At 50.4% G+C, this 20,910-nt stretch overlaps 8 protein-coding genes, 3 non-coding genes and 1 pseudogene across 12 annotated transcripts; 9 read left to right on the top strand and 3 right to left on the bottom strand.

The window, feature by feature from the left end:
* Positions 1-246: 246 nt before the first annotated feature.
* On the bottom strand, positions 247-4,475 carry BO88DRAFT_440016 (condensin subunit SMC2). The gene is made up of 6 exons (XM_025709753.1): positions 4,347-4,475; positions 4,248-4,288; positions 2,018-4,175; positions 1,594-1,968; positions 872-1,545; positions 247-815 (listed from the first exon to the last, which is right to left on the bottom strand). Exons 1-6 carry the CDS (start codon positions 4,371-4,373, stop codon positions 551-553), a joined length of 3,540 nt encoding a protein of 1,179 aa, XP_025568377.1. The 5' UTR covers positions 4,374-4,475; the 3' UTR covers positions 247-550.
* Positions 4,476-4,654: 179 nt separating this feature from the next.
* Positions 4,655-4,786, top strand: BO88DRAFT_t5. The gene has a single exon. It is a non-coding gene; the product is annotated as a tRNA-Sec (tRNA).
* A 377-nt stretch (positions 4,787-5,163) lies between these two features.
* On the top strand, positions 5,164-5,831 carry BO88DRAFT_400248 (uncharacterized protein). The gene has a single exon (XM_025705513.1). It carries the CDS (start codon positions 5,225-5,227, stop codon positions 5,615-5,617), a length of 393 nt encoding a protein of 130 aa, XP_025568378.1. The 5' UTR covers positions 5,164-5,224; the 3' UTR covers positions 5,618-5,831.
* A 962-nt stretch (positions 5,832-6,793) lies between these two features.
* BO88DRAFT_328154 (alpha/beta hydrolase) lies at positions 6,794-8,011 on the top strand (the record flags this gene model as incomplete). The annotated part of the gene is made up of 1 exon (XM_025702545.1): positions 6,794-8,011. One exon carries the CDS (start codon positions 6,794-6,796, stop codon positions 8,009-8,011), a length of 1,218 nt encoding a protein of 405 aa, XP_025568379.1.
* A 781-nt stretch (positions 8,012-8,792) lies between these two features.
* BO88DRAFT_t6 lies at positions 8,793-8,923 on the top strand (annotated as a pseudogene). Its single transcript has one exon. The product of its transcript is annotated as a tRNA-OTHER (tRNA).
* A 1,001-nt stretch (positions 8,924-9,924) lies between these two features.
* Positions 9,925-10,053, top strand: BO88DRAFT_t7. The gene has a single exon. It is a non-coding gene; the product is annotated as a tRNA-Ser (tRNA).
* Positions 10,054-11,176: 1,123 nt separating this feature from the next.
* BO88DRAFT_t8 lies at positions 11,177-11,309 on the top strand. Its single transcript has one exon. It is a non-coding gene; the product is annotated as a tRNA-Sec (tRNA).
* A 492-nt stretch (positions 11,310-11,801) lies between these two features.
* On the top strand, positions 11,802-13,115 carry gtmA (gliotoxin thiomethyltransferase). The gene is made up of 4 exons (XM_025705514.1): positions 11,802-12,273; positions 12,381-12,419; positions 12,520-12,576; positions 12,642-13,115. The coding sequence occupies exons 1-4, from the start codon at positions 11,880-11,882 to the stop codon at positions 13,025-13,027; spliced, it is 876 nt and encodes a 291-aa protein (XP_025568380.1). The 5' UTR covers positions 11,802-11,879; the 3' UTR covers positions 13,028-13,115.
* BO88DRAFT_400255 (NOT2 family protein) lies at positions 13,019-15,742 on the bottom strand. The gene is made up of 8 exons (XM_025705515.1): positions 15,608-15,742; positions 15,174-15,281; positions 14,963-15,104; positions 14,335-14,861; positions 14,217-14,281; positions 13,902-14,164; positions 13,495-13,849; positions 13,019-13,418 (listed from the first exon to the last, which is right to left on the bottom strand). Exons 1-8 carry the CDS (start codon positions 15,618-15,620, stop codon positions 13,329-13,331), a joined length of 1,563 nt encoding a protein of 520 aa, XP_025568381.1. The 5' UTR covers positions 15,621-15,742; the 3' UTR covers positions 13,019-13,328.
* A 463-nt stretch (positions 15,743-16,205) lies between these two features.
* Positions 16,206-17,500, top strand: mrpl4 (mitochondrial 54S ribosomal protein uL29m). Its single transcript, XM_025705516.1, has 3 exons — positions 16,206-16,707; positions 16,769-16,935; positions 17,070-17,500. The coding sequence occupies exons 1-3, from the start codon at positions 16,341-16,343 to the stop codon at positions 17,184-17,186; spliced, it is 651 nt and encodes a 216-aa protein (XP_025568382.1). The 5' UTR covers positions 16,206-16,340; the 3' UTR covers positions 17,187-17,500.
* A 212-nt stretch (positions 17,501-17,712) lies between these two features.
* Positions 17,713-20,085, top strand: BO88DRAFT_400258 (secretory pathway gdp dissociation inhibitor). The gene is made up of 8 exons (XM_025705517.1): positions 17,713-18,044; positions 18,100-18,124; positions 18,186-18,245; positions 18,308-18,335; positions 18,442-18,787; positions 18,839-19,393; positions 19,448-19,705; positions 19,758-20,085. Exons 1-8 carry the CDS (start codon positions 17,999-18,001, stop codon positions 19,844-19,846), a joined length of 1,407 nt encoding a protein of 468 aa, XP_025568383.1. The 5' UTR covers positions 17,713-17,998; the 3' UTR covers positions 19,847-20,085.
* On the bottom strand, positions 19,996-20,732 carry BO88DRAFT_483621 (PaaI family thioesterase). Its single transcript, XM_025712235.1, has 2 exons — positions 20,604-20,732; positions 19,996-20,544 (listed from the first exon to the last, which is right to left on the bottom strand). The coding sequence occupies exons 1-2, from the start codon at positions 20,703-20,705 to the stop codon at positions 20,137-20,139; spliced, it is 510 nt and encodes a 169-aa protein (XP_025568384.1). The 5' UTR covers positions 20,706-20,732; the 3' UTR covers positions 19,996-20,136.
* Positions 20,733-20,910: the final 178 nt, after the last annotated feature.

Here is a 20,910-nt window from a genome sequence, read left to right on the forward strand (position 1 = left end):
GGGGGGAAAGCGGCGAGGTGGCGGTGGGACAATCGGATCCCGGCCGGATCGGGGCGGGCACGTTGACCGACTGCGGCGGTGCTTGAGTTTCGGGGCGATTTGGCCAGGGGAAAAAGGTGAGGAAAAAGCAAATAAACTCCCCCCACCAAGAAAAGGAGAAGAAGAAGGCCGATTGACTCAACTGGATAGGGTGGCTGAGCACCGAGTAAGGCCGTGTCTTGCTGGCATTCAACTAATGTTGTGGCAGATGATGCCAGCAGTTGGTCGCCCTTTATAGTAAGTTACCAGCACTCCAGCCTCCAGCCTCCAACAACTTATTGCATCCTACCGCTGTCTCTACGGAGATCTCCTTGCGTCCGTCATTAACATATCTCATAAGAGTACGGTGTAGAACTGCAGAATCATCCAGAATCATATACATCATCCGAAAACACCCCGTCCCAACCTCCTGGCCTGTCACGTAACGCGCCATGTCCAATGTCCAAACCAAAAGACCCATATGCACCAACGCAATATCGACAAATGAAGAATAACAATCCCAGCTTGAGGTCTACTTCATGTCGGCAGGAGTCAAGGCCTGGACCACACTGGTTCCCTCGCTGAACCTTGTGCGGAAGATCCGGTTGGCATTCTGGAACATGCCGTCCTTCAGCGACACAACGATGAACTGCGATCCCTTGAATCGCGTCTTGATCAACCGACCAATGTTCTGGGTATGCGACAGATCCAGAGCGGCATCAACCTCGTCCAGAATGTACATTGGCGCCGGCTTGAATTGTAGTAGCGCCATAATTAGCGAAAGCGCAATGAGAGACCTAGACAAATGTTAGCTCGTAGCCAGGAAAGAGTAATCCATCGAAAATTCACGTACCGTTGTCCACCACTCAACTCAGTTAAACTCTGCTTCCAGACCTTGCCCAGAGACACCTTGACTTCCAGACCTTCAGTGATATCCTTGCCCTCAGGGGGCTCTAGCTTGGCAAAACTGCCGGGCAGCAGGTCGTTGAAGATCTGTCCGAAGTCGGCTGTGACCTTAGTCCATGTTTTGTGGAGGGCCTCCTTCTTGTACTCGTTCAAGTTGATGATGGTCTCCTCGATCTTGCTCTTGTCACGAATGACGGTCTTCATCATGTTCTTCAGGGCAGCCTCCTTCTTCTCGACGCTGTCGATCATGTTCATCACCTTGGGGTTGATCTTCTTCTTCATGCCCTGGAATCGCTCCGTCAGGTTGCGCAGTGTCGACTTGCACTCGGCGATATTCTGGTTCTTGAAATCGTATGCCGTGTTGGACCGTCCGAAGTTATCCTTCTCATCAGCGATCCATTCATGCTCCTCCTCCATATGAGCCACCGTCTGCGCCGCAGCTTGTTGCTCCTTCTGCAGTTTCTCGAGCTGATGTCCCAGCTTTTGGACTTCCAAGCCCTCTTCCGTAAGTTGGGAGTTCTTCGACTGCTTCGTCCGCTCGAGTTCACGCAGCTCATCATCAAAACCGGTCAGCTTAGCCCTTTCGTCCTCCAGGTGAGCCTGGGCAATATCATGCGCGTCCTATAGATCATTAGCAGATGGTCTTAAGTCGTGACTTGACATTCCTACCTTGATCCGAGCTTGTTCTCTCTTCAGCGATTGGATTTCTTCCATCTGAGCCTTGAGGGTATTTTCGGCCTCAGCGTTTTGTTCCTCGGCCGCCGACAGATCACCGCCAACTTGCTCCAGCTCTAACCGGGAGTTCTGAAGCTCTTTCTGCAGGGTCTTGACCGAGTTGGAGTTTTTGGCCAAACTCTTCTTCAGGGAATCCAGAGAAGACTGCAGTTCCGCAAGTTTGCTGTCCTTGTTGTCGTTGAACTCACTCATATCCTTCTCGATCCGCTTGATATCCTTGGATGCTTCGCTCTGGCGAGTCTTTGCGTCAGAGATGTCCTTCTTCAACTGCTCGATGTTCGCTTTCATCTCTTCTACGGCGTGGATGATCTGTTTTCGTCAGTTATACGTCTAAAGGAAGCATCGAAGTGGGACTTACCGAGGAAGACGAGTTGCTGCTAATTTGCTCCTCCGTAAGCTTAATCTCGTGGGTCTTAAGGTCCAGCTCTTGCTTGATTGTACGAGCAGCATCCAGCTTCTTCTTCTCCTTCCTCATTGTTTCCTCCACAGTAGCCAGCTGTCGTTCCTTACTCCGGATCTCCCGGGTAATTTCGTTGAACTTCTGCAGGGTGACAAGCACACCGCTCGTGTTGGGAGCACTACCTCCGGACAGAGTACCGGATGGGTCATAGACATCACCCTCGAGCGTCACACTCTTAATCCGAACGGATGGGTCAAAAGTGACCCGCTTAGCTGTATCGGCATCATTGCAAATCAGGGTGTTACCGAAGACGTAGTTCATCGCCGAAGTGACTTCCTCGTCGTAGCCAATGAGCGACAAGGCAAGATCAACCTTCCCGGGAGCAATCCTCTGCGCCGCCCCAATCTTCTCTGCCGAGGCAACAAATGAGGATATCTTATTCAAGGGGATGATGGTCACGCGCTTCTTCAGTCTTCCGTTCTGAAGCAGCTGGGTACCGGTTTCGGCGGTGTCGACAACAACGTTGTACAGACGGCCACCCGCGCAGATCTCCAGTGCTGTAGCAGCTTGAAGCTTCTCTTTGTCAAGGCTAAAGAGCTGCGCAACCAGACCCTTGACTTTAGAACGATCGAAGTGAGGATGGGGGTCACTGTAGTTGAAATCGACATTCGCAACCTTCCTCTGGAGGCCGTCTGCTCTCTGACGCAACTCACGGATCTCTTTTTGAAGTTCAGTCTGCTGCTGGTAAAGCTCCTCCTCGCGACCCGGCTCAAATCCTAGCCTAGAAAGTTCTGAATCAAGCTTCTTAGCTTGCGACTTCAGTCCCTCCAATTCTTTCAGGAGACCGGAGTTCTGTTCCTTGGCCTTCTTCGCGCGCGGCTCCTCTTCCTTGATCCTCTTCTCCAAGTTAGCGATCTTGAGTTTAGCCTGCTCTTGTTCAGTGGCAGCCGTGTTTGCACGGTTACGAGCGTCCTGAAGCTGGCCCTGGTAACCACTCTCCTGGCCTTCCTTTGAAGCGACACCAGTCTGCAGGGTCTGGAGCAATTCTTCCTTCTGCTCCACTTCAGCTGTCTGGGCGTCAAGCTCTGCTTTAGCGGCATCATACTGCGCCTGAAGCTTATCATAGACCTTCTGCTTCTCCTTGAGGACCTTCTCCAGGTCCGTCACGGTTCTCTGGACTTCCTTCCTCTTTTCTTTCTCTTCAGCAATGCTGGCGTTCTTGAGATCGAAAACGGTGGTCAAACGAACAAGTTCATGCGAGTGGGACTTGACCTCATCCTCCAGAGCCTGAAATTTACCACCCTTCCGTAGTTCCTTATCGCGGGCTGCTCGGACCCGCTTCATATCCTCCTCAAGGTGAGCAATTTCACTCTTCAGCTTGGCCGCATTGTCTTCCAGTGCCTGCACCTTGTTCCTCTTTTGCTCGCATTCTTCTCCGGAAACCCGTAACCTCTCGTTGCCCCTAAGGTAGTCGTGGGCAACCACCAAGCGAGTCAAGCGCTCCAAGTCATTCTGGGTCTGTTGGAAATCGAGGAAAGCGCGCTTTTCGGATCGCAGCTTCTCCAGCTTGGGCTCGATTTCTTCCTTAAGAAGCTCTTCAATTTCGCGCAACTTGAGCTCTTTCTTGCCCATTGTCTTCACAGCCTTTTCCCTCCTATCCTCAAACATCCGTGTACCGGCCGCTTCCTCAATCATGGACAGAATTTCAACGGGTTTCATATTCAAGACTTTGGTGATACGACCTTGCATAATCAAGAAATTGGGATTGTTGATGTTCAGCTGCACACTCTGGAAGAGGTTTTGCACGGTCTGTTGCTGCGCGCGGTGTCCATTGATGAGGTACTTGCTCGTGCCTCCAAGAACAATCTGCCGTGTCACCGAGATGGTCGCATATTCCTCGAATCCGATCGGCGATTTCGCGGTGTCGCGGTTATCGAAGACAATCGTCACACTGGCCTTGGTCACACCGGCTTGACCACGTTTGTAGATGAGATCCTGCAAGTTCTGCGCGCGAACAGTGGACATGTTCGTGATACCGAGGACGAAACAGATGGCATCGAGAATGTTCGATTTACCACTACCGTTGAGACCGGTGATGGAGTTGAAGGATTCGTCCCTATGTAAGAAATGTTAGGTCTGCCATCATCAAGCAAATTGCACAGTGGAAGGCGTCTCAATCCGCGCATACCATCCTGAGATCACCGTACGCACGGCGTACGATTTGAAGCCCTGTGTGTTGACAGTCAGCGATCGCACATTCTCCGGGCAGCGGAGAACATGAACTTACGTCAATAATAATCTCCGTAATCCTCATTGTTGCGACTCTGATCCAGCCCCATGAACTAGACGATCAGGTGCATGGGAGGGGGGACCGAGAGAACAGTTGCGGGATTGATTGACGTCTGGGGAGCGATTTTGCGGGCGGTGTTTTGCCGTCGGGGCCCAGCGCTGTTTACGGTTTGCTCTTTCGGGGTTGGTGCGCGCTATCGTGATAATGTAATCATGGAGGGGTTACACGTGATAATAGGTATGGTTGTCAGTCAGAAAGTCACTTTAGCTTATTTAGCTCTAATAGTGGCTTTCTCTCAACAACCGGTCTCGGTGGCGCAATTGGTAAGCTTACCTTTCATCACTACATCAGACCCAATCAGTCACTAATTCAGCATTAAAGGTTAGCGCGTACGACTGTTAATCGTGAGGTTGAGAGTTCGATCCTCTCCCGGGACGCATCTTTTTTCTCTTTTTCCCTTTTGCCTTGGACAGGCATAGCCGGCGCAAAGTCCAGTGGAACCGTGGCTCATCCTGCTCTTTCTTTTTGTTCTTTTTGTCCTACATATATGGACAAAGAGTCGTTACCAACTCTATATCAAACTTGGACATGGAGCTCCTCAGTATTATTGGGCGTCTGCTTTCCGGGCATGGCCTCATTGTATGGTATACTTCGTGATTGTAACGTAGTTCGCTATCCGCAAATGCGGCGGACAAATTGTATACAGCGTCCACACTGAAAGTACGTATTTGTATTAGAAATGTGTACCCTTACTGGGTATACTTGCACTAGAAGTTCAGAAACACAACCGACAGAATCCCTCAATCCTCGGAATCCAGGAACTACGAAAGGAAATATCAGAACTCACCGCGATAGGACGCGATCTTCGCAACGGCATGTCTACAAGCCAGACGTCACAGGTTAACACCTGCGCAGGAAGAAGTTGGGCATCACTTGCAACATCATCATCGATGGTATCTTCTTCAACGAGGGCAACCCGGGCGGAGCCGGGTCTATCAGGGATAAGTCTAGACACCAACCTAGCGTCCCCAAATGCTCTCAAACTTCTGCAACAACCAGTCCAGCTCCAGCAAATCGTCAACAACTGCCTGGGGCTCCAGGGCGAGACGGAGAACATCCGAATTAAAGCAGATAAAACAGCACCGCGCAACTTTCGTCAAAGCTATTGTGGAGCGAGATCAAAACCGAAGCTACTCCGGGAACGAACAGGATCACTGCAGGCTCACCCAGGAGTGAAGCTTCAGCGAGAACAATGGTATCCTATCTGAATGGATGCAGTCCGGAAAACCGGCATGTTTGATGGTCTGGGAAACGAGAAGTGCGACTTTTAGTAAAATCTCGCGTCAATGGCGGTCTATCTGGCGAAGGAAAGTGAGGCCATAGCACTCTTAAACCGCAGACTGGTCTATGTTGGTGGCGAAGTAGCCTTCTCTAAGGTCTTTCAAGACCAGCTACGACCAGTCCGCCGCCACAACTCCCAACAGTATGGACATCAAGCAGCCAGATGTCGTCGCAATCGCATACTGCTTAAACTTCCGCTTCTCCGTACACTCCGGGTCCCTCCGGGCCCCGCCAACAAAGCACACTTTTCCTTACTGGTAACCAAGATTTGTCATTTCGCGCATACCCCAGCGCTGATAATGCGGAAACGCGGGCAATTGGTAATATGGAGCTTCTGGAACGGTTCCAACTTGCAACCTACAGTCAAACCACATACCTAATTGGGTTAGATTAGCCCTATACAGGAACAGCGCATAGAACAGTCTCAGTCTCTCGCTATACCTAATGACGTGCTTCCAAACCTTTGTCGATTTTGCCCTTTCAAGAACGTCAAATCTTGTTGGTTTTTTTCGTGCAATAACCCTGCCAAATCTGTGATGGACTCATTCAATCGTGGAGTGTTCAAAGCGTTGCGAATTGCTGATTCCTATAGTACCATCTTTCATGATTTATCTGAGAGTCCGCTAATCAGATCGCTATAGAGATTAATCAGTTTTGATAGTCAATTCGTTCAGGTGTTCTAGGCTCATGACAAATATACGATCGATGTTCTACCGCCTCGCTATCTTTTCTAATTTGGGGCTGAATATGTGGGGAACATGCTTTGAAACAGTTGGGAGTTGAAGGCTGCCGAAAGTTTCTAATGACAAAGCATCATTACACTCGTCCCAGTGGCCTGTTAGATCAATATTAGCATGCAACTCCTGTCAGGCCGGCAAATACCCGGACATGCGGCCCTCGGCTGCCCATGTTTTTGATATTTGGAATTGTCCCGAATGGGGGTTTCTTGCGAGGTTGGATGCCATAATTATGTGCTCACAATTATGTGGATTGGGTAGTATATAAGAAGATTGAAAACATATTCTATGAAAGACAATTCTGAAGGAATCCAAATCAGCTCGTATCCTCGCTCCTCGCCTTTATCGATTAGCCCAACAACAACCATGAAGACCCTTACTTCTGCCTTGCTCGGTGCTGCTGCATTGGCCCAGAACGTCAATTCCTCTCCTCTTTCGGGTGCTGCTGGACTTGAATTCCCCAATGTGACCGGGTTGGCGAATCCTACCGTTCACGTTTCCAACGGCGGATCAGCCCATTGCGTCTCCGGCACCGTTAAAGTCAACGCGACTACCGACAAAAACCTCAAGTTCGCGTACGACTTGCCCTCTAACCAGTCGCAAGTAACCCAGACACTCGTCAGCCTGTGGTCGTCAGGCGGGGATGGCTACCTGAAATCCCTCGCGAGCGGCACCCAACGGGTCAGCGGCAGCTACGATATCGAGGCGACATATTGTCTGCCTGCAGGCGAAACCTCAAAGACAACCAAGGTTCAAATCCTCACGCACGGTATTGGCGTGGACCGCCACTACTGGGACTTTGCCTCGGGATACAGCTACGTCGACACCGCCGCGGCCGCAGGGTATGCCACATTCCTGTACAACCGTCTCGGCGTTGGCGCATCGTCAAAGGAAGACCCATTGAATGTCGTGCAATCACCACTCGAGCTGGAGATTCTCAAGACGCTGGCAAGCAAACTTCGCCAAGGTACCCTTGGTGACCGCGCCTTTTCGACTGTTGTTGGTGTAGGCCACTCGTTTGGGAGCATCCTGACCCAGGGTGTCACCGCGGCTTACCCCAAGACTCTCGACGCCGCAGTGCTGACGGGATTTGCACTCAATTCGAACGGTCTGCCTGGTTTTGGTCTGGGACTTAATGCAGCAATTGCCTCGGAAACCCAGCCGTACCGCTTCAGTGGACTTTCTGCTGGATACCTTGTCGCTGGGACGTCGGTGTCGAATCAGATTGCGTTTTTCCACGACCCGGGTTTTGACCCTGAAATCCTATCGCTGGCCGATGCCACCAAGGGAAGCTTCACGCTGGGTGAACTCTTCACATTAACCCATGTTGTCAATGCAACAAGCGAGTTCCAAGGTCCCGTTGCGGTCGTTGCTGGAAATGAAGATTTGCCTTTCTGTAACGGAAACTGCAGTTCTCCGACCAATATTCTGGCTGGTCTTGTGCCTGCGCTGTATCCGGAATTGTCAGAGGCAAATACTGCTACCTATGTGGCTCCTGTTGCAGGTCACGCCTTGAACTTGCATTATGCGGCCCCAGGTGCTTTTGACTTCATTCAGGACTTTCTCAAGAAGCACAATGTGTGAGTGTCGAAAATCGAGGTTTCATACAACTTTCATACAACTTTCATACAACTTTACAGATTTTCAGACTGTGACTATATTTTTCTCCTTCACCTCCTTGTCTAACTTGATGTGCATTATCGCAGTGCTGCTAACATCACACGTGTATTGTATATTAATTCACATATATGTACCAGACAATGCCATTCAATCCATTAATCACTAAAATACTTCATACTCTGTGCTTTAGGAAAGCATTGTTCAGTAAACCATGATGGGTTATATAGGTATAGCAGAAATGTTTGAACCAACCAATTGATTGGAAGAGTTGACTACGTACGTAGGTAGCTAACTCCACCTTTGTGAACATCTGGAACATCATCACTGGTATACGTCACGGTCCCTTAGGTATCAGGGCGGTGTGTATCGGTTTGCAGTTGTCTGCGTTTCTTAGCCCGTTTACATGACTGTGCACTGGCTTAGGTAGATTGCTTTCGTACTTGTGGGCGGTTGTTGTATATTGTCACACCGCAGCGACGGATATATAGAATCAACACAATACGGTATGAGTCTGATAGCCCTAAGAAAAGCCGGCCACAGAATATAGCTAAGTACAGAAATATTATAGTGTCATATCAATTATTGTGTGTAGAACTGAGCAGGTATGTACCACACTAACACGCAGCTTGCATTGTATTCAGACCATTTTTGGACTGTAGGGCATGGGTGGGCGTCGTCCAATTTCCATCGCCCTCTGGAATCGAGCATTGACGATGCCTGATCTCGTCGCCGGCACCAACGAGTCGTCTCGGTGGCGCAATTGGTAAGCTTGCCCTTCATCATGTTCATCCAATCAATCAGTTACTAATTCAATATAAAGGTTAGCGCGTACGACTGTTAATCGTGAGGTTGAGAGTTCGATCCTCTCCCGGGACGTCCATTCTTTTTTTGTATTTTGTTTTTCCAACTCACCATACAGCCCGCAACTATAAAAGATACGGAGCAGTCAAGTCCAGCAGACCCCTATGGTCGGCTCAATGGTGACCACAATAATTTTTTTTTTTGTGGCTGATAGAGAGACGTCGAATGCAAGAAAAGCGAACGCTGGCCTGGCAACATTTCAAACCTTTGCCACCAAGAATTACCCCTATTGCGTCAACAATCAGCTGCATGTTATGGGGGCCTGGCGGATAGAAGTCGCTCCCAATCATATGCATACACAGTCGCTGGAGCCATACAATGACCAAACGGTGGCCAACAGAGGGCACGAAAGCGACAAGCATGGGAGACTTCATATATGAGAAGTGATGAACAAGGCTATACCGCACGAGGAAAGATCAACCAGAACAGCCATGCCGCAGGCCTAGACTACAGAACTATGAGGCGAGCTTAGACTGTCACAATGAAAATGACACCCTATGATTCTCACGCGACCTACCTCCCCTGCCGATGGCATTGCCACCGTTTCTGGGAGTATACAGCATACATAGTGAGCAACATACCCAGCTACTCGAGATCACTACAGGTCCTACAGAGTACTGTGAGTTGACTACTTGTCAGTGTGGCAAATGCATTACGGTCAGTTCGATACCATGTGATTCCAGAAGCATCGAGAAACACCAGGCTGTGGGCCATAACATGGGAACCCGTTTCATTGATCATGCTGCAGCATCCGGCCAGGGGCGAGGATAGCACCAGAGAACAGTCTTCTCTACTGTTCGTTTCAGTCCAGAGCTGGGATACTCTAGCATACGCTTGAAAAAACAAGCCGTCGATTATGAGCCACTACGACATGATCAGACACGTTACATGTTTCGATGGGACAATAATCAGCTTCTTCTAGAGGTGTAACAGCTGGTGGCGTCATGAGCTGGATCATATTCATTGGGCTGTACCCATTGATAGAACCATAAGTGGACCCCTGCAACAACTGAGTAGTCTCGGTGGCGCAATTGGTAAGCTTTCACTTCCGAACTTAATCATATCTCTCAGTTACTAATCCGAATACAGGTTAGCGCGTACGACTGTTAATCGTGAGGTTGAGAGTTCGATCCTCTCCCGGGACGCTTCTTTTTTGCATATTTCTGACCACCTCCCCCCTACCTTTTGTTTTTCCTTGTTGAGCCGAATAGTCAACTCATGGGCGAAGGAACAATAAAGTATTGGTTTGGTAGCCTTCATGATTGTGCGCTGGCAACCTGCAATCACCACGACGCTACTCTCGTGCTATACTACTAACCGCCATGTTCCAGCATACACCGGCATTGCCTCTCAGTTTTAGAAAACTGGTCACAGATAATAACGACTTTTCTGTACCTTCTCTACCTCCGATATATGGTCTACTTGGTTCCAGGGATCACGGTATATCCTGACCAAAGGTGGCTGCAGCCATCAGAAGCCCCGCAAGCCCGTTCAAGATACAAAGTAAAAAGCGCAGCCGTATCGGACGAATTGTGAGTTCGAGTAGTATTCAGTAGGGTATATGGGAGTTCCTACACCCCCTTGCTAGTCCAATTCTTTACGCAGACTATGTGGTGATAAGTTCCATCCAACAATAATTGTGTGCCACGTCAGGTTAACGATAACAGTTTCGAAAGTACTATTTGGTGCCCATGACAGAGACTTTATTGACCAGATGCAAATGCCAGATATCATCACATATGCAGTCTCTTGATAGCACGCTGTTAATACTAGCAATCTAGAGTCTTCATCAGATTCGAATTAAGAGGGACACCCTCCTCAGTGCATGGTAATATGAACGTCATTCTGCACGATCCGGGACGCCTATTCCGAGTTTTCGATGGCATAATGAGAGGAAGAAAATGTATTCAAGGTATCATCTAGACCACCGCCTCTTACATATCCATTTTACCAATACAATAGAAGACAAGGAGGTGCTTGCTGTACAGCTACAGGAAGCCGTACGCCAGACCAGTGTGGACTTTAAGCCATCGCTACATACTACTACTATGCAGTCATCTCATATCGCACATATCATTACGAAAGCATTTTGCACACCTGGAATATATCTCCGAACCGTTTCACCAACTCAATCAAAATATATCATCACCATCAAGAACCGGCGAAGACAACAAACAGCTCTTGCATAGGGGTGGTAGTAGTTAATCACTCCTGTCCCGTAAAGTCATCCCTGATATAGCCAACATGAACGCCAATCTTTAACGAGTCGTCTCGGTGGCGCAATTGGTAAGCTTACCCTTCAACAAATTTAATCCAATCACATCAGTTACTAATTCAATATAAAGGTTAGCGCGTACGACTGTTAATCGTGAGGTTGAGAGTTCGATCCTCTCCCGGGACGTTTCTTTTTTGTTTTTTCCTCTTACCTTATTGGTCTTGTCAGGTAGATTGCATTCTCTCTTCGATCTTTTTTATTTTATTTTATTTGTGCCATTCCTCCGGTGCGTTATGGACATTAATTCGAACCTTGGGTCTTCGAAACCTGTGGTGTTGCATCTTGGCATGCTGGGATGGAAGTGTACGAATAGCCTCCGGAGACATCTCTACCAACTAACCAAGTAAACCATACAATCGGATCCTTTCCGCTTTACCAATGATACCTATCATGGGCCTAGAACGTAAAGCATCAGCTGATAATACATCCATCCAATCCAAGTCCCCGACAAACAGTCACCAAGGTGCTCGCGGAGACATATCGGAGACATACTCCCATCCTTCGCGCCTCAGCACACAGCCAAGCAGTAGAACGAGCAACACGAAGCAGCCAAAAGAAATATATAAAAGCGTGCCCATTCTCAAGCCATCCCTCATCCCCATCATCACCCAAACCAATACTCATCTCTCTCAACACCACCAACTCAAACCCTTTTTCATAACCCAAAATCCCAACACCATCCGCCCACCCCTCAAAATGCCCCCCAAAATCTCCCCCTCCTCATACCTCACCCCAGCCTTCGTATCCCGCTACCACCTCGCCGAGAAACTCACCGGCGTATTCGTGGCCCCTCTCGTCCAGCACTCCGGCATCCTATCTACCCCCAGTGATAACAACAAGAAGCAGCCCCTGGTCGTCTTCGACAACGCCTGCGGACTGGGTGTCGTATCCAGCTACCTGAACAGCACATTGCCTGAAGAGGTCAAGAGACACTGGACGCTGACCTGCGGAGATGTCACGGAGCTGATGGTGGAGTATACCAAGTTGCGGAGCGAGAAGGAAGGGTGGGTGAATGCTGAGGCGAAGGTCGTGGATGCTCAGTGGACGGGGTTGGATGGGGATAGGTATACGCATGTGTTGTCGGCTTTTGGTGAGTGGTGTGAACTATAAATATTCTGGTTTTGGTAGGGGGTGGTGGTGTGTTTGTGGAGGAATGTATGGATGGATGGATGGATGACTGATGTTGTGTGTTGGTAGCGTTCATGATGATACCTAATGCGAGGGCTGCGATGAGAGGTGAGTACTAAGTATTCTTGTTGGTGTTTCGCTGATATTGTTTGGATTGGTGATTGGTTCGGAAGTGAAGAAGCTGACTGTGTGTGTTTGTCAATGGTAGAATGCTTCCGTATCCTCCAGTCCGGGGGCGTGCTTGCGACTTCGACGTGGAGGACCTGTATGTCAATGCTCTTCCCTTTCAATCTGCCACTTCAATTAGCAGTCTAACCAAAGGTATATCAGCATCCTGGCTCGTCATTATGAAAGAAGCCATCGAAGCCACGCCATGGAACGTCAAGTTCCCCACCATGAAAGAGTTCCTGGCCTTGCATAACGAAGGCTGGGACGACGAGACATTCGTGAAAGCCCGGTTTGAAGAGGAAGGGTTCGAAGATGTGGAAGTTACTTCTGTGCAGAGGGAGACCTCGTTGACTGTATCCGAGTTCATGGAGGTCGGTGAAGGGATGATCCCTATTGTGACTGGAGCTTTTTGGACACCGGAGCAGCGGGAGATGTATGAGGCGAAGGCGCCGCTGGTGATTAGGGAGTATCTGGAGGAGAAGTTTGGAGCCGATGGCGTGGTTAAAATGGATCCGGTGGCTGTTCTTGCGGTGGGGAGGAAGCCATAGTCGATAACGCATGGATTGGGTGTTGAGAGTACTTTTGAGATTGCTAGTAATTCATGCAATAGTGTTAGTGCTAATGGAAATGCTGTTTACTTGTTTATCAGCTACTTCGAAGCACCAGAAAGTGAGGTCATAGAAGTCATTGAATTCGCATGAATGTCCTTGTCCCGGATAGACCACTAAAGCTTAGAGAAACACCTGTTGCTCGGCAAAACTGCAACACCTGAAACAGTCACCTGAAAACTGGTAGTGAACCTAACGCCATTTGATCCTATCCCCTCCCCCCTGTGCTCCTTTCAGACATTCACGAACTATGCGGAAATCCGACTCGTGCAAGACCCCGGTTCGGATCCATCCGGTTATCCAAATCCTCGTAGCGAAGAATAAACTCGCGCTGTAGCATCTGGTCAGTATATGCGTGACGCGAGTCATTGAGAGACGACATCAAGCAGAGATGACGGTAGACATACCCGAACCTTCTTCCAACTGGCGGGATCCCACAATAGGTAGACTCCCCTTTCACTCACGCCGCGATCGACGTCAACAGGACCGGGGTACGTCTCGTCGCGGGTAAGCCAGCACCGTTCGATCTTGTGGTACCTCCACTTCCGACCCATGAGCTCTTCCGCAACGACTTCCTGCAGTAAATCTCTAGGCTGGCTGTAGAATATGTAGAATAGGGTCTCGTCGCTGAAACTCGGGATACGTGTCTGGAGAGGCTGGACATTGGCGACATTGTAGCACGCCGGGAGAGCGAAATCTTGTTCCAAAGGAACTCCTGGCATGGAGGCGACGAACGGCGAGGCGAATGACGTATGTAAGGGTCTAGGACGGTGTGAGAAAAGCCTTCGAAGTTCAACAAGTGGCCAGAACATACTCTGGTTGATTCAAGTCCAGGCCTAATGTCATGAGATCCTGTCCTACCGCGAGACTTGAGACATCGGCGTTATCGCTGTGAATCATGCGCAGCAGGCCTGCCAGCCCAAACTTGTCGAGCTCGCTCATTTCGGCCAGTGGTAATTGATCAGAACTTTGCGCAGCCCCTGAAGCTTCCTTCCCAGTAGCAGGAAACCCTGGCGGCCGCATGATGTGTTGCTCGGTGTAAGCACTCTGGTTCGATATTACACTGTTGTTTAACTCCTAAATCCATGTCAGCATTGAAGCGATAAGCGTGTCTGGTCGCGACCCTTACCTCCTTTTCTTGCCCCGGGACCCTGCTTGACCCCTGATTCACCGGCGATCGGGACGTTTCGATACCTGAATCGAATCTATTAGTTTGAGATCGGGTTGACCAAGTCACTGACACATACCCCCTGATCCTGCAGTGGCAGGCGACATTATCCGCTCTTGTCCGTTCACCGACGCGGCGACCATGTTGCGAGCTTGGGCAGACTGAGCCTGGCTCACGCCCGTAAACGGAAGGCCACCGTTGTAGTTGCCAAGCCCTGTACTTTGTATCAATGATCCTCTCCGATCCTGACCGAGGTCCGTGGTGATATTACGTCCGAGCGGGGGGAATTCTTCAATGTTGCCGGTTTGAGGTTGCCCCCCGGCACCTAACTGACCGCTGATACCCTGTCCACCATTCCGGAAATCGTCCGAACGGTTTGCGAACTGTGCGCCCGAGGGAAATACGTCGTCATGCGAGGGTTGCGATTGCTGTTGCGGGTGGTGGGTCTGTGTCTGCGGAGCTCGTGAGGGTGCTTGGGAGGTAGCATGCTGCGGCCTTTGCACAGGGGTCTGCTGCATCGCACGTTGGCTGGCGTTTGCCCATACTAGATGGCTCGGGTTTTGGGTTTGCGATTGCGGAGGTGCTCCAGATAACGAAGGGAAGTCTCTGGAAGGAACAGTCAGGTTTCTCAGCAATAAGTTCGACATGTCCTTCAGGAGGCCTATCCATAGACCCAATCAAAAAGAGAGAGAGCAAGCCACACTCACGATAAGTCAAGAGGAGTAGCAGGTTGAGAGCCGCTCAAGCTCTGTGCAAACGTTCCCATGGTCCCAATATTGCGCTGCTGGTTGCCTTGTATCCCCGGCGTTCCGCTGACGGGTAGGTTGAAGTTCCAATTCGCTCCGCCACCTGTTGGGGTCCGACACCGTTAGCTTTCAAGGCGGATCTACCAGGTCGAGACCAGACAATGAGTCGCACCAAGTTTACCGTTTGGCAGGCGCGCCGATGCTAATGCCGCATTTCGAGCTTGTGCTTGTTGTTGGGCGGGGAAGCCGGACATGCCTCGCAAGGGCTGGGGGCCGGGTCCTGGAAGCCATAACAGTGATCAGCGACATAGCCCAGGTGAACGTGCCAAATTCGGGGGGTGGACTGCTTCACCAAAGCCGGGGGAGGGGCTTGGCATGGTGACGAGGAAGGCTATTGCGGTCGCAAAGGAAGATCCATCTGGTAGAGAGCTTGCAATTGAAGCCCGATGGATAAGAAGACACGGATCCAAGCACCAGCCACCCTCCACACGGCACGATGAAGCTCAAAGAGAATGTGCATGAGAGAAAGCACTGATCGGAGACTGCTGGGGTTGCCGTAGCAAGCCCGATCGGGAGAACAAAGGGAAGAACGTGAAAATCACAAACCTGGCCTATTCATAATGCAGGATAGTCGTTTGAGCAGTACAGATGAAAGAATAAGTCTCTGGCGTGTGATTTAGAGAAAAACAGTGGTACAGCATGTGAGCGATAAGAAACCAATGTGCAGCCAGGATCTCTGCCCACACAGTGTTGCGCCGGCTCTGGGAGGTGGAGTGGCTGCAGACGCGCGCTTCTGGTTCCTGCACGGACCTCCATTAGCCGCCCATTCACGGTCATGCTCGCTTCTTGGTAACCATGAGCACACGACCACGCACTGAATTGGGTTGATGATGGGAAGTTTGGTCATGGATTACTGGTTTATTTTTTCTTTCCAACAACATTACTATGCAGATTAGGGAATATCTAGTGCTCAAGACGGGGGCATGATAGATCATGTGCATCACCTTCGTCCCAGCTATCTATGTAATCAATAGCATCATTATCGGCATCCTCTTCCACTTTGTCAACATACATTAGTCTTATTCGATCCGACCAAGGAAAACAAACCTGGTCTATTGGTAGTGAAATAATTCAATCATACTCATTACCGGCCCCGAGTTTCCTTCCCACGATGTTGTAAGTAGGAAGTTGTTCCCAGTTGGTCGCACTGTGTTACCAGCCGCAGCCGCACACGTGATCTAGGCGCCCAAAAGTCCGTTCCGTTCGCTTTTGATCCGGAGGCCGCAAGGACATCCTCCACTGAGTCCCTTCGCCGTCACAGGGCTGCTTTACGGTCACAATGCATCGTCAGTCTGTTTTACGACTGGCTCGCCAGTCCGGGGCTTTCCCGCTGGCCGAATTGCCCCCTCCCTACCTCGCCCCGTCTCTCCATTTCTCCATGAACCGGTCGACCGTCCAGTGCTCGAACTTTTCTTCCACCGCCGCTGTCGCCGCTGGCCGTGGTGATCTCAACAAAGTCCGCGCCGTGTCCGCTATTCACCGCACTGGCCCCAAGTACCGATTGGGCGTGTCCAAATACCCATTGCCCAAGCCAGTTTCCCCAGACGCTCTCCCGAAGCGCAATGCCACACCAGACCATGGACTCTGGGGTTTCTTCCCCACGGACCGGACCGCTTTGAGCACGCCGACATACGACATCGAATGCGGTTAGTTTTGGGACCCTATAAGGCTGTGGTGACGTTGTGATGCTTACTATCGATCGTTTAGGCCGCTCGTGGTCGATTCAGGAACTCCGTGAGAAGTCATGGGACGATCTCCATTCCCTCTGGTGGGTCTGCGTCAAGGAGCGCAATCGCATAGCTACGAGCGATATGGAAAGGAAGAGACTGAAGGCTGGTTACGGAGAGTGGGAATCCGCTGAGCGGGATCGTGTGGTAAGTTCAATTCTGCTGGTCCCTGTTTCAGAATTACGAACGCTATAATTCTTGCACCATCACAATTAGTCGATGATATGCAATTGGCTGTTGCTCACTTGGATGCCCAATGTGCTAACGAGTGGCTGTACTAGATCCGCGTCACGCAAAACGGCATCAAGCACGTTCTTCGGGAAAGATGGTACGCCTGGGAGGAGGCCCAGCGTCTCTACAGAAAGGGCTACCGGCCCCAGGAGGATAGCCAGGAGTAAGGGCATCAACTCCACGTGAGATATCACAAAATGGACCGGGGTTTGAATTTGGGAGCTCCGATAGAAATTATTGGTCTGTACTTTGTATGTAGTAGTATGTAGTATATGTTCTCTTATTATTGGCAACGTTTTTTGGTTTCTTTTTTTTCCAATCATTTTCTTTGTTTCCCCATGTCGAAATTCCAGCTAGTTTTGATTTTGGCGATCTGATCGAGAGCCAGTGTTCTGTAGTTCTGTTGAGAACCCTACCTACTGTACCTGGTTGTGGCGGAAAAGGATGCCAGATCTAGACTGTCAATTTCTCATGACTAGTGCATTATAGAGCCATAAGGGAGATGAGAGCAGATAGTGTGTCCAATAGTCAGGGAGCTGACCAGCTAATTGTTACGTCGAAAGCGGAAGACATGATCGATCCACTGCGGCACGTCCGATGGGAAAAAGGGGCAGGAGGAGAACTCAGGAGGCGAAAACTGAAGATGGGAACGCTCCATCAAATTAATTGCATGGTCATAAGGAGCAAATCACCCTGAAATGACAACGTTATTTGGACTGGTGGAGCCAGGCTGGCGGGCGTTAAGACAAATAACGAATCAATATTTCCTGATCGATGATCCGCGGGGGGCCTCCTTTCAGTTTCGCCCTCCTCCCCTTCAACTTCACCGCTGCCGTCTCCGCATCTTCCCTCTTCTCCTTCTCTTCCTCTTTCCTGCACATCTTCTCTACTACTCATCCGCGTGCCTCTTGACCCATTTTAAGATTTCTTTTCTGTATATTCCTTTCTTCATAGCCTCCCACCTGCAACTTTACACACCATGGAGGAGATTGCCCCCGAGTATGATGTTGTGGTGCTCGGCACTGGTATGTGCTACCCCGCCGCCGCTCGACGACAGCTGTACTGACGCCCCTCCTACAGGGTTGACCGAGTGTGTCCTCTCGGGGTAGGGACTCCTTGCTGCTTGCATTTCCACTGCGGCAGTTTACTGACAGTTTGCTCTACAGTGTTCTCAGTGTCAAGGGAAACAAGGTGCTTCACATCGATCGCAATGATCACTATGGAGGGTGAGTTGGGCAGCTTCTTGGTAGCTATCCGTCATCCCACCCGCCACTAACCGTGACTCCAGTGAGGCTGCCTCGGTGAACATTGAGACTGTGAGTGCTCATAAATGTCCCCACAAGCTGGATATAGCTTGAGAATAGCTTTTTTTTTTTTTTTTTTCTCGAAGTCTGACTTGCTAACACATCCTCCGTACTTTAGCTGTTCAAGAAGTACGGCAACGTCAAGCCCGGCGACGAGCCCTGGAAGAAGTATGGTCGCGTCAACGACTGGAACATCGACTTGGTCCCCAAGTTGCTCATGGCCAACGGAGAGTTGACCAACATTCTGGTTTCCACCGATGTTACGAGATACCTCGAGTTCAAGCAGATTGCTGGCAGCTACGTCCAGCAAGGCAAGGGTCCCAAGGCTACCGTTGCCAAGGTGCCCTCTGATGCTGGTGAAGCTCTGCGCTCATCTCTCATGGGCATGTTTGAGAAGCGGAGAGCTAAGAAGTTCCTGGAATGGGTTGGTGAATTCAAGGAGGATGACCCCTCCACCCACCAGGGTTGGTCCAAGAACGCTTGATCGTTGTAGCGCCGGCGCTAATGCAATATAGGTCTGAACGTCCACAACTGCACAATGAAGGAAGTGTACGACAAGTTCGGACTGGAGGCCAACACCTGTGACTTTGTTGGTCACTCCATGGCCCTGTACTCGTCCGATGAGTACATCCACAAGCCGGGTATGGCTGTCGAGACCATCAACCGCATCCGTTTGTACGTGAACTCGATGGCACGCTACGGAAAGTCCCCCTACATCTACCCTCTCTACGGTCTGGGCGAGCTTCCCCAGGGTTTCGCTCGTCTGTCTGCTATCTACGGAGGTACCTACATGCTCAACACCTCTGTTGACGACGTTCTCTACGACGAGAGCGGCAAGGTTTCCGGCATCAAGGCCACCATGAAGGACCGCGACAACGAGGCCGAGTCCATGACTTTCTCCACCAAGACCAAGAAGATTCTCGCAGACCCCTCATACTTCCCTGGAAAGGCCAGAGTCACCGGCTACCTGCTGAAGGCCATTTGCATCCTGAACCACCCCATCGACAAGACCGACAGCAGCGACTCGCTGCAGCTGATCATCCCCCAGTCGCAGGTCGGCAGAAAGCACGGTAAGCTTTACTGACTAGGAGCCTTGCAATTGTATTCATGCTGACTCTCGCCAGATATCTACATCGCCATGGTGTCGTCGGCTCACAACGTCTGCCCCAAGGGCTACTACATTGCCATCGTCTCCACCATTGCCGAGACGGATGCCAACCACCACCTGGAGCTGGAGCCTGGGTTCGAGCGCCTGGGTAAGATTGAGGAGAAGTTCATGGGTGCTCCTATTCCCCTGTATGAGCCTATCGAGAGCGGTGAGAAGGACAACATCTTCATCTCGAAGAGCTACGATCCTTCGTCCCACTTTGAGACCACAACCGGTAAGCCCCCAGCGCGTAGACTTGCTGCAGGATGATAACTGACGTTCTATAGACGACGTGCGGGACATCTACCGTCGCGCGACGGGCGAGGAGTTGGTTGTTGAGGGTCTCCGGGAGGGCCAGAAGCTTGCGGAGGAGTAAGGAAATCTCCGTGGAATGCATACTGGGGTAAGGTAATATCTTGACGCTACGGGCGCTTTTGAATCGAGTCATCCTAATTTCTTTTGGACTTTCTCTACGCTCATGAATCATACCACTATTGGACTCGCACACTCACTTGGGTTCTGTGTCTTGAAGTAGTAGTCGGGCCTGCATATACATCAGTTGACCTGATAAGTTGGTGTCCGGTGCACCTGACGTGTGAATAATTCTATCTTGACAAATATCTGCAGTGTAGAACCTGCTTTCTATCATTATGCGCCAAGGCCAATTCAGATCTTGGTGTCCGCAGGATCCGTATTCGCCTTATCATGTTCAGCCACGACACAAACACTCCCATCCAACTTCTGAATCTCGGCCCGTAGCAGCGCCATGCGCTTCCCCATATGCACCAATTCACACACCAGCCGGATCTCCATCCCCACCGGCACTGGCCGGATATACGTAGTCTTCAAGTTCCGACTCACACCACCATAAGAATACAAGCCCGGTTTGGATAGTGCCATGAGTAACGTTGAGGAAAGGACATCAACCATGGTGGCTGCACACCCACCATGCAGGTTCTGGAGGTAATTGCATTGCTTTGGGATGACTTTAAGGAGATACGAGACGCGAGCCGGGGGACCCTCCGTGGCGGACTCGAACCGGAGGTTGCATTCGTGCGGGAAGAAGTCCCAGGCCTGCGCGGATATCGTTAGGATGCTGTTTGCGGATGGGGCAACAAATATATAGCACGTGCCTCGTCGTTCTTATCCAATGTAGGAGGCCCCGTAGAGTAGCTGTGCACAGTCTGCTCAAACGGGGTCAGTTGGGATAGCGGACGAACGCTCGGTGCTGGCATTTTGGCTGGTTGGGGGGGAGTTGTCGGAGCCATGGCCGCGGATTTCAGTCGATGGATGAATGTATGTGACTAATATTATGGGCACGTGGTTTTTCTTGGTCAAGTTGCCTTAATGAGAATTATGTAAAGGGGCTAGAGGAAATCTACTTTTATAGCTAAATGAACGAGAAAGGAGGATACTAATTACTCTGTTGCATGGGTGATC

Source organism: Aspergillus vadensis (assembly GCF_003184925.1).
Source record: "Aspergillus vadensis CBS 113365 unplaced genomic scaffold BO88scaffold_1, whole genome shotgun sequence".
In the NCBI taxonomy this organism is placed as follows: Eukaryota; Fungi; Ascomycota; class Eurotiomycetes; order Eurotiales; family Aspergillaceae; genus Aspergillus; species Aspergillus vadensis.

Bases quoted from the DNA above. Each gene is read 5' to 3' on its own strand.
- BO88DRAFT_440016 (XM_025709753.1), bottom strand. From the start codon at position 4,373: ATGAGGATTACGGAGATTATTATTGAC. The intron at 4,289-4,346 runs GTAAGTTCATGT...GTCAACACACAG, and splicing joins TTACGGAGATTATTATTGAC to GGCTTCAAATCGTACGCCGT. The intron at 816-871 runs GTACGTGAATTT...ACATTTGTCTAG, and splicing joins GAGTTGAGTGGTGGACAACG to GTCTCTCATTGCGCTTTCGC.
- BO88DRAFT_400248 (XM_025705513.1), top strand. From the start codon at position 5,225: ATGTCTACAAGCCAGACGTCACAGGTTAACACCTGCGCAGGAAGAAGT.
- gtmA (XM_025705514.1), top strand. From the start codon at position 11,880: ATGCCCCCCAAAATCTCCCCCTCCTCATACCTCACCCCAGCCTTCGTA. The intron at 12,274-12,380 runs GTGAGTGGTGTG...GTGTGTTGGTAG, and splicing joins GCATGTGTTGTCGGCTTTTG to CGTTCATGATGATACCTAAT. The intron at 12,420-12,519 runs GTGAGTACTAAG...TGTCAATGGTAG, and splicing joins TGCGAGGGCTGCGATGAGAG to AATGCTTCCGTATCCTCCAG.
- BO88DRAFT_400255 (XM_025705515.1), bottom strand. The intron at 14,282-14,334 runs GTATGTGTCAGT...GATTCGATTCAG, and splicing joins TGCCACTGCAGGATCAGGGG to GTATCGAAACGTCCCGATCG. The intron at 13,850-13,901 runs GTATGTTCTGGC...ACACCGTCCTAG, and splicing joins CTGGACTTGAATCAACCAGA to ACCCTTACATACGTCATTCG.
- mrpl4 (XM_025705516.1), top strand. From the start codon at position 16,341: ATGCATCGTCAGTCTGTTTTACGACTGGCTCGCCAGTCCGGGGCTTTC. The intron at 16,708-16,768 runs GTTAGTTTTGGG...TCGATCGTTTAG, and splicing joins GACATACGACATCGAATGCG to GCCGCTCGTGGTCGATTCAG. The intron at 16,936-17,069 runs GTAAGTTCAATT...TGGCTGTACTAG, and splicing joins CCGCTGAGCGGGATCGTGTG to ATCCGCGTCACGCAAAACGG.
- BO88DRAFT_400258 (XM_025705517.1), top strand. From the start codon at position 17,999: ATGGAGGAGATTGCCCCCGAGTATGATGTTGTGGTGCTCGGCACTG. The intron at 19,394-19,447 runs GTAAGCTTTACT...GACTCTCGCCAG, and splicing joins GCAGGTCGGCAGAAAGCACG to ATATCTACATCGCCATGGTG. The intron at 19,706-19,757 runs GTAAGCCCCCAG...GACGTTCTATAG, and splicing joins CCACTTTGAGACCACAACCG to ACGACGTGCGGGACATCTAC.
- BO88DRAFT_483621 (XM_025712235.1), bottom strand. From the start codon at position 20,705: ATGCCAGCACCGAGCGTTCGTCCGCTATCCCAACTGACCCCGTTTGAG. The intron at 20,545-20,603 runs GCACGTGCTATA...ATATCCGCGCAG, and splicing joins CATTGGATAAGAACGACGAG to GCCTGGGACTTCTTCCCGCA.